General features: G+C 45.4%; 1 protein-coding gene across 1 annotated transcript; it reads right to left on the reverse strand.

The window, feature by feature from the left end:
* Positions 1–290: 290 nt before the first annotated feature.
* Positions 291–8286, reverse strand: LOC142008284 (leukocyte elastase inhibitor-like). Its single transcript, XM_074985466.1, is given in 5 exon segments — positions 291–698; positions 1570–1737; positions 7073–7207; positions 7453–7595; positions 8247–8286. Coding segments are annotated over 5 exon segments (894 nt in total).
* Positions 8287–10282: the final 1996 nt, after the last annotated feature.

A 10282-nucleotide genomic window follows, 5' to 3' on the forward strand; every position in this document is an offset into this window, starting at 1 on the left:
ATGTAGGTATAGAAGATACAAGGGGTGTTTTACAGTGAACTCTGTCAAGTACCATTTTAAGTCTGACCCTTTTGGAACGGAATTCTTAAAGGATCCTAATATTTAGAACTGTTGCTTAGATTTGAAGAGAGGACTATAAGAAGCTGTTTCAGGTACAAGAAAGGTCTTTAGGCTACTCCATGTGGAGTACAAAATCCACAGAAAGCTTGTTGCCTAGCGTGCATAAAAAATCCCAACATAGTAAAATGGAAGTAACTTTCTTGTGTTAATGGCTGTAAGTTTTTTATTTTTTAGGGGGAACAAAATCTGCCATAGAACAGAATATTGCCAGTGTTGTTGTGCCGGAGAAAGAAGAGGAAAGGATGGTCAGCAATGAACCATTCCGTTCCGTACCCATCACAGTGCAGTCTCACCACGACTCCAGTAGCAGCTGCTGCCTCAGTGCCTTCTTCGTTCACCTCCACAAAAGACTTGTGAGCAACCTCAGAAAGAACTAGGTCATTCCTGGCTGACATTCCAGACAAGTCCACCTTCTTTTCATCAAATACATCAGCCATTCCCATGCTCCTCAGAACAGGCTTCAGATCGTAGGCTTGCTCCAACTTAAATCTAGGCAAAGACACCGCCACTACAGTATGGACCATCATTTCTGGATTTGTCCACTCAGTGAGTTTCTCACAGGTAAGTTCTCTTTCCAGCTAAAGGAAGAAGTCACAAAATTAAAGTGGAAGAAAAGCCATGAATTTATACCGACAAAACAATGATCCTGGTGTGTATTTACACAGTGGGGATTAGCACCCTCTCCTGGTGTGGAGGTGAGGCTACTGCTATACTCTGAAGTGAAGCATGAGTGACGGTCAGAAACATGCTTATTCTTTTTACAATAGAGTCCAAACCCCCCTGGCCCAGGTAAGCTCAGAGTCCCACTGTGCTATAAGGAAGTACCGTCACTAGACCCATCTGGATGGTGACAAGCTAATGCAATTCTGTGTTGCCACTAGCAAAGCAGTGTACTTTGCAGAGGTGGCTACTGTGGGAGAGATATTACTATTTCACTGTCCCTTGACAGCTGGTAACAATACAGCACGAAAAGGAAATGCATAGCTCTTGAATGCAGGAGCACTTAAGGACTCCCATATAAAGCAACTGTTAGGTAGAGGGTCGGGTACAGTGAGGCAGAGTCCAACCCCCAACGGTTAGAAAGGGATATAGGGGAAAATCCTTCTCACGGGAAGTGATGTATGACAATAAAAACTCTCTAGGATCTCCCTCAGCCTGTCACTCACCACAGCCTGGTTTCATCCCAGTCCCTGGTGATGCCTTCTCTGGTCAAGGAGTCTCTCCTTTCAGAACTTACTATTCTCTGGACATCAGAGAGAGCCTGACAGTGAGGCATGGTATTCCCATCTCTCGGGGAACAGATGCAGCGCCTCCTTGGCTCTCCCACCCCGTGCTAACCCTGGTGAGTTACGAGCTGGGGGTTGAATTCACAGATCTAAATGAGATTTAGTCAAATGCTCTTTTCCAGCAGGATTTGAGATGTTTGTGTGGTCAACACAAGTGCCTCACCCCTTCCAGGCCTGTGGAATTATCCTGGATTTCATCAGGAAGCAGGATGATCATACTAGTCTTATTATCAAGATAAGGGAGGTCAAGGATTTTCATCTGAAAATCTCGTATGTATCTCATGTTAAATTGAGCTGTCGTGGTCATCATCTGCACTGGTTTGCTCTCTCTCTAAAAAAAAATACAAGATGTCAACAAATAATACAGATCTGGCATGTTGGTGCTGCACAAGAAGAACCGGGATTCAAACCATATGAAACATTTGCGCAGGGCTCCAGTTCAACCCTCCCCAGCCCTGCTTCAACCCTCTGCGGCCCAGCTCGAGCCCCGACACATGGCCGTGTCTACACTAGCCCAAATCTGCTGATAGGTATAAGGCTAGTGTACACACGGCCTATGTGTTTGGCGTTCTTTCTGAATTCTCTTTCACTGTAGGAGTTGGAATTCATATCCATTACAGCCTTACTTTCAGAATGCAACCCTTCTGCAACGTGAAGTCAACGGCATCCAGAGCAGGGTTCAATATCTAGTGGTTCTTTTCCATTGATCCAACACAGAACCAGCTCGAGTCCCCACCCAGTAACCTGGGAAAAATTATACACCAGCTCTGGGCACCTCTGAAAGGCAATGCTCCCCTGCTCAGCACCACAGAGTGTGAATACAGAATAAAACTTTAAATAAAAGGATAGAAGTAACTTGGCATTAATTTGGGAAAAGGCCCAAACTGGGTTCACAAACATAAACCATGAGTAAAAGACCTGCCTCAGGTAGATTGGGTAACACCCTTTTCCGTCCCAGTCTCTTAAGTCCAGCAATCTAAATGTCCCCTCCACATGCCCAACCCTTCTCTGAATGTCACTGACAGTTGAAACTAGGCTGGACAGATCACTAGAAAACATTGTAGGTAAGCCTACATTTATACTATCACAGAAGACTGACCTGCTGTAGCCAGACAGAGCCCCCCCACTCCTTTTGCTCTACTCCATCTTGCCTTCCCTAGGTGCTTCAGAGCATGAAAGGGTTAAAAGAAGGAATAGCCCAGCCCTGGAATGCCCGAGACCACAGATGGACTTATCTTAGCCACGGCCTTTGAAGCTCCGGAGCAAAGCAAAGAACAATGGGCTAATTAACAGCCGGGCCTCAGACGGCCCTTGGCTAATTACCATTAGTTGATTCGCCCACACAGTCCCAGACATGAGGAGGAAAAAATCTCTGGCCCATTAAGACTCAAATGCCCCTAACTGTCTCTACCTCACAGGTGTGAACTACACCCTTGAACTGCCTGTGAGAACCAGTATCAGACAGTTTAATTCAATTAAACCAAGTAAGAAGCCTATGTGACCCAATGGGTATAAAGAGGGGTCCAGCAGACCCCCTATATGAGCTCCAATCATCTTTCCTGCCGGACAGGAGAGTGGGGGTCTCCCCAGGTCCCAGAGGATGCTCGACTCCTGGAAAAAAAGGAAAAGGAGCTTCTTCCCAAGGGATTGAGAGGAAACGGGCCAAGCCACATTTGTAATGCAGGGGTGAGGATAAGACCTGCTAGGTATTTTACTTTTTATTTCTTTAGCGCGCATTTAACAAGGATAGATCTATGAACTAGAGTGCATGCTAGCTATTTGTAATCAAAGTATAAACCTTGTAACAATTGTAACCACTCGCCAGGTAACAAATAAAGCAACATTGTAACACTAAGAGCTTAACTTGTTAGATAAATAAACGAAGTAATTGATTAAGTGGTAACCTGACTCCTCCTGTTACTGTGCTAACCCAAACACAAAAACAAAAGAACCTAGCTGCTTTTCAGCAGCTCTTAGCCTGGTCACTGGGGGGCTCTGCTCTGGCAGTTAAAATCTCCTATTAATACAAGGGCATAGTGGCATCTCACCCGACCATCAGCTAACTCCTGCTCAGGGTCAATCTTCTGGGGTTTTGTTTCGCACATGTGTGAACTGGCGCTTTCTGGAGTCAAAGTTGACCCCAGAAGTCCTCGCAAGCAGTGAGCATTAAGAAAGTCAATGGGAGAAACACTCCCATCAACCTTCTTCTGTGTAAACAAACATTGAAGTCGAACCCTGTTAGCCAATGGCCGGTGGTGAGATACCACGTGAGCCCTTACTTCACCCGAGTCTTTGACTGCTAGGACAGACAGTCCCTTCGCAGCGGGCAGCCAGGGGTGGCTGACGGATGCCCCAAGGATTTATCACCCAAGTCTTTAACTGCTAGGATGGAAAGTCCCTTTGCAGCGGGCATTCAGGGAGGCTGACGGGTGCCCCAAAGATTGTACTGAGAGCCTCCTTTACCTGAGTCTTTGACTGCTAGGACAGACAGTCCCTTCGCAGCAGGCAGCCAAGGAGGCTGACGGGTGCCCGAAGAGTCTTCCCCATGGAGGCGGCACAACTCAGCGCTCGGCTCTCAGTACACCTCACCAGTGACCAAGCTAATACAGCCAAAAACCGGCTGGGGTTCTTTATTTGTGTTCGGTTTGCACAGTAACAGGAGGAGTCAGGCTAAAACTTAAACAGTTACTATTTATTGGTTAAGAAAGCTTAACTTTTATGGTTACAAGGCTTACATTTCACTTAGTTACAAGCAGCTAAATTATAACAAAGTACTTGAATTCATATATCTATTATTAAATGCGCACAAAAGCAAAACACATAGGAAGTCTTATCCTCACCCCTGCATTACCCGGCTTGGTGTGGCCATTGTCTGTCACTCAATCCCTCAGGAAGAAGAGTACGAGGAGGGCATCCCCTGGGACCTCGGGAGGCAAAGACCTTCCTGACCGGCAGGTAGAGGTAATTGGAGCTCAGTTAGAGGGGACTGCTGGACCCTTCTTTCTACCCCTTGGGTCCCATACACTCTTCCTTATCTTAAAGATGCCAATTGTGTTAGATCGTCTCGTGATGCTAGTTCTCACAGGGAGTTTCAGGGACTTAATTCACACCTGCGAGGTGGAGATAACTTAGACATTCTTTTCTTATGGGTGTGAGATTCCTCTCCTGGGACGATGTGTAGGTGTATCAAATCACTGGTACTAGCCAAGGGCAGCCTGATGCCCTGGTCGTCTGCTAGCCCGTTTGTCTTTTGTTGTCTGGTTTCAGCCCGTTAAGGGTCATGATGAGGCAGTACATCAGTGCTCTGAGGCATCAAAGACTGTGCTTGAGATTAGCGCATCTGTGCTCTCAGGCATTCCAAGACTGGGCTGTTTCCTTTGGTCCTTTGTGCTCTGAAGCACCTAAGAGGGGCAAGATGGAGTAGAGCAGGGGGATTCTGTCTGGCTACAAACCCTGATAAGATGATTTTAGCTATGCAATGGTGTAGCTAGAATTGCTTATCAGTGGTTGACTTCTATGTCTAGGATAGACACAGCCTAAGAGCCTTTGTCATTGTCCTTTTGGATGGAAGGGAATAAACCAGAGTTCCATTCGGCTTTTCCCATTTGTAATGCCTATATCCTTGAAATCTGCACTGAGCTGTCTCCTGCCTGCCTTCTAAGCTACCCTTGCCTGCACCCTGAGCTATCTGCCTATATGCACCCAGCCCCTGAGCTGTTTTCAAACTTTCTGAGATGAGCCCTCCTTCCCTCCCAGCTAAACCAGGCTGGGTAGCTGCTGGCTTGAATGGGGGTGGAGGTGGTGCTGTCTCCCTGGGCCTGCCGTATGAATCTGGTTTGAGCCTGCCGGGTCCTGCACCAAAACTGAAGTTACACTACACCTATACTTGAGACTCCCCCAGACCTTCATGGCCCCCTGCTCCCCTGCTGGGCCCTGGAGCTTTTAAAGAATGTTGCGAGCAGGGCCTATCACTGGTCCAGAGAGGCCTGGGCCACTCCCAGCTTTTGAGGGCCCTCATTGTAATATAGATTAAAAAAAAAGATGATACAACAGAACAAAATAAGGTTCCAGGAAAGAGTGAGACAGAATTGAAATACTTTTTTTCTTATTTAGCAAATGCTTTTCTAGCCTATAAAATGCCAAAAAAATAACAAGTGTCTAAATCTGAGGCCCCCTTTGAGGTCAAGGTCAAATGATGCTTCACCCTCCCTCCCCTCAATTGGTCAGGTGTCCCTATTCATAATAGGGAAATATGGTACCCGATGTGAATAGCTAAGAAACCTGATTTGAGTATTAATTTAGTAGTAGAATCCATATTAAAGCAAAATGATCTTGTTTTGATCAAAGCTGTCTGTAAATAGAAGCATTCCTTGTGTAAAAGTGAATCCATACATGTACCCTTCCTCTTGTAGACATTAAGGGCCCAATTCTACTCACTCGTTTTTATACTATCAAAACAAAAGAGCAGTCCAGCAGCACTTTAAAGACTAACAAAATAATTTATTAGGTGATGAGCTTTCATGGGACAGACCCACTTCCTCAGACCATAGCCATGCCCGAACAGACTGAATATTTAAGGCACAGAGAACCAAAAATAGTAATCAAGGTTGACAAATCAGAAAAAAATTATCAAGGTGAGCAAATCAGAGAGTAGATGGGCAGAAGGGTGGGGGGGGAGGGTCAAGAATTAGATAAATCCAAGTGTGCATAAGAGCCCCTATAATGATCTAGAAAATTCTCATTCCAGTTCAAACCACGTGTTAATGTGTCGAATTTGAATATAAAAGAGTTCAGCAGCCTCTTTTTCCACACTGTTGTAACAATTCCCCTTCAGTAAGATGCAGACTGGACTGCTTTTTTGTTTTGATAGTATATAGACTAGCACGGCTAGCCCTCTGTTTCTTCTACTATTGTATCAGCAAGGGTCCAACTCATGGAGCTGTGCAAAATTACCTGGTGACCCCTAAGTGTACGACCACGCTCGGGCATGTTAGGGTGAATTGCATGGGCACTTGAACAATGCAGTGAGGTACGTGGGATGGAGGCTGGGTCCAGAGACGCTCTTAAATTGTTATAGGGAAATATGCCTCAGCACAAAAAGGCTAAAACAATAACCCCAGGGCAAGAACTGAGTAAGCCAGTGAATTGGGCAAGTCTAAACCAGTTAGCACTGGAACGCACTGAGTTGCTTGCAGACTTCACTATCAGTTCCTCAGGAGCTGGATCCCTTGTGCTAGCAAGAAGTCTGTGCCTACCCACAAGAACTTACAACTTAAGGACACCTGTTTCACACTGCTGTGAAGTTACTCCTCTTGTATATAAGCATGAGGAGAAATAGCTATTGACACACATATGACAAATCAAACCTCACAATACATGAGACAGTTGAATTTTATCTCTGAATTAAAAACTGAAGCCAACGGAACCAGTTTGTGTAAGTAACCTTAATTCTGTAAGAAGTCCTGTGGCACCTTATAGAATAACAGATTTTTTGGAGCATAAGCTTTTGTGGGCAAAGACCCACTTCGGCAGTCTATAAGGTGCCGTGGGACTTATCGTTTTTGTGGATACAGACTAACAGGGCTACCCCTCTGAAAATTTATACTCTGGTAGTTCTACAGACAAAATAGCAACAGTTTGGAGGACAGGGAGGTTAAATACTTTACAGGCTTTCCAATCACTGAACAATTTATGGAATTCCAAACTGTCTGATACTTATTTATCTACATTCTTCCCTTCCATGTTCAAATTCTGACTGTTGCAAGCTCTGTAGTTATCATCAAGGCTACTGCCCTCCAACACTGAAGATACTGAGAGAAACAGTAGCAAACAGCAAGAGAATGAAATAAACAAGGAACAAAACTAAGCTAATATGTTTAATTAAAATATAGTTTCAAACATGTTACTAAAATAATCAAAGCGGTTGTGCTGAGGGATTGGGATGGGATAGATAGAATAAGTGGTGGGGCAATCCTGATTCAATATATTTCTTGTTTTCACTGGGTGATGAGTAGTGCAAACTTAGTGACATTTCCCTACTTCATACCTTGTTAATTTTAAATTGCCTTTCCTCTGTGTGATCTTTGATGAACTGGATAGCCCACTTGCCTTTGAAGTAGATGGCATTCACCAAGATTAGTCTGGTCATTGAATCAACAACACCCTCAGCCAACAGATTCTGGATTTTACCTTTAAGGCACATTAAAGAAAGAACAGTTTTAGATGATACACACCTATACCCCTACTTGTTGAATAGTAACAAAGAGGAAGTCGTGCTAGTCTATACACTATCAAAACAAAAAGCAGTCAAGTAGCACTTTAAAGACTAGCAAAATGGTTTATTAGGTGAGCTTTCGTGGGACAGACCCACTTCTTCAGACCATAGCCAGACCAGAACAGACTCAATATTTAAGGCACAGAGAACCAAAAACAGTAAGCAAGGAGGACAAATCAGAAAAAGATAATCAAGGTGAGCAAATCAGAGAGTGGAGGGGTGGGGGGAAGGTCAAGAATTAGACTGAGCCAAGTATGCAGACAAGCCCCTACAGTGACTCAGAAAGTTCCCATCATGATATGGGATCATATCAAATCAAATCATGTGAGAAAAGACACAGATCTAAAAATATAATTAATATTTATCAGGTTACACTGTCAGCTGATATAAAATGCCATAGCTTCATGGAAGTCAGCATAACTAGGCTGGTTTTACACCACCTCAGGTTCTAACATAGTGCCAAGTAAATTTAAGTATAATAATGATCTCTCCCTCTCTCTCTCTTTCCCTCTTTCACAAAGGCTGAGTTTACATAAGACCCCCCTCAGATAACAAGTGGGACAAACTTTCACAACGTGCTAAGTTTTTCAGTTCTCCAGGACTCATGTTGAGTTTCATTAGCATTGTACACTGAATTTCAGGAACTCAGTACTGCAGGCTATAGAGACAATCTGCTTTGTGAGTCTCCAACCTAGATCAGGGTGTCCCAAACTTTATATAGTTGAGACCTGGTGTTTTTCAGTACCTCTTTTTGCAGCCCAAAAATGTAAGCACATATGAAAAATGAATAAATTTTCACTGTTTATTATTTATTCACAATAATAATAGGACATAGTGACAATTTGTATACAGTAAATCCTCATTTTACGCAGCTTCACATTGCACGAAACTCACATTAACGCAATTTTCACACAATGTGAAGCTGCTGGGCTGTTAGCCTACCTAGCTTCCCGCAGCAGCAGGCAGCCAGGCAGGCTAAGAGCCCCTTCCCCTGCCTTCCCAGTGCGGTTCTAGGCACTGCTCTGGGAAGGTAGGGGGAAGGCTTGTAGCTCACCTAGCTGACTGCCACTGCAAGCAGCCAGGCAGGCTAAAACCCCCTTCCCAGAGTGGCACAGCTCAACCCACCACCAGCTCAACCCCTACAACTCATCCACCCTCATGGCCCCAGCTCACTCCCCACCCCATGTGTCCCACCTCACCAGCCCCAGCAGGGGGTTCCAGCTGCATGACTAAGGTTCCCCTACAACCCCATGCCACACTCAGCCCCAACCCCCGCCAGCCCACCCCCCGACATGCCCCAGTTCAACCCTTCCCCCTCCTGGCTCAATCCCTACCCTGTGGCCCAGCTCACCCCTCCCACGCATGGGGCTCTGGCTCCCTGCCACAGTGTAGCCAGACAGCCAGCCCCCTCTCAGACCAGCATTGCTGGGAACACAGGGGAGCCAAAACAACAGGGCACTTAACATAAATTCCAGCACAGCCTTTGAAGCTGTGAGAAGCACAGGTGTGCTGCTACAATGTGCCTCTGGGAACATATACAACGATTAGGCTCACAGCAGACAGAGAAGCTGTGACAGACATGGCTCTTAGCCCCTACTAAATAACGTGATGCACACACACCAACATCCTAGGTGGGAAAATATTTACCCTAATAAAAGAATGTCCAGTAGTCGAAACTTATTGTTTCTCTCCCTTGCAAGTGTAAACTACTCTTGCGAGAGCTGGCATCGCCCAGACAGACCAGCCCCAATTTGGCATAAGAAAGGAGAAAGAGAATAAAGGAGTACAGAGGTAAAAGTATGGGACCTACAGCACCATGATTTTTGAGTGCTTTTCACTATCTATCTGCTGGTCAGATAAGTGACAGCCTCCCAAGGCTTCTGCAGCTAAAGGGGTCCCTAAGCCTTGTCCCTTATTCGTCTTTCCGCGGAATTGAGTGACCGATCCTGGCTTGGCACCGCTGGAATCGAGAGATGCAAGGAGGGTAAGAAGCACCCACACCTGATCTCCTATCTTTAGTGTACACATATTTTGACATAGAGCTCTATACTTTGTTTTCTTTCTTTGGGATAGTGGCTTCAGTTTTGTAACTTGTTTGTGTGTGTAACATCTATACATTTAAATAAGTAGGCACTAGCAATTTTGTAACCACATGATTAAAATCTAGTTTAATAAATTTTGGGTAACCGTTTGTGCATAAGCCTGACTTGTTTCTCTGGTTTACTGTAAAGCAGCCAACACAATTAAAGAACCTCAGCCGCTTTGGCTATAAAGCCTGGCCATTAGGTGAGAGTACTAAGAGCCTAGCGTTGAGTTGTGCCGCCTCCACGGGGCAAACTCTTGGGGCGCCTGTCAGTCAATCCTGACTGCCCACTGCGAAGGGGCTCTGAGCTCTAGCAGTTAAAGTCACGGGTGTGGAAAGGCTCTTAGTGCTGCCATTGGGGCACCTGTCAGTCAGTGTTGACTGCCCACTGCGAAGGGGCTCTGAGCTCTAGCAGTTAAAGTCACGGGTGTTTAGGACCTTGGAGCATCCGTCAGCCTAGCCCGGGCTGCCCGCCGCGAAGGGACAGTGCGTCCTAGCGGTTAAAGTCACGGATGGTAT

The sequence above is a fragment of the Carettochelys insculpta genome, chromosome 2 (assembly GCF_033958435.1).
Source record: "Carettochelys insculpta isolate YL-2023 chromosome 2, ASM3395843v1, whole genome shotgun sequence".
NCBI lineage: Eukaryota > Metazoa > Chordata > Testudines > Carettochelyidae > Carettochelys > Carettochelys insculpta.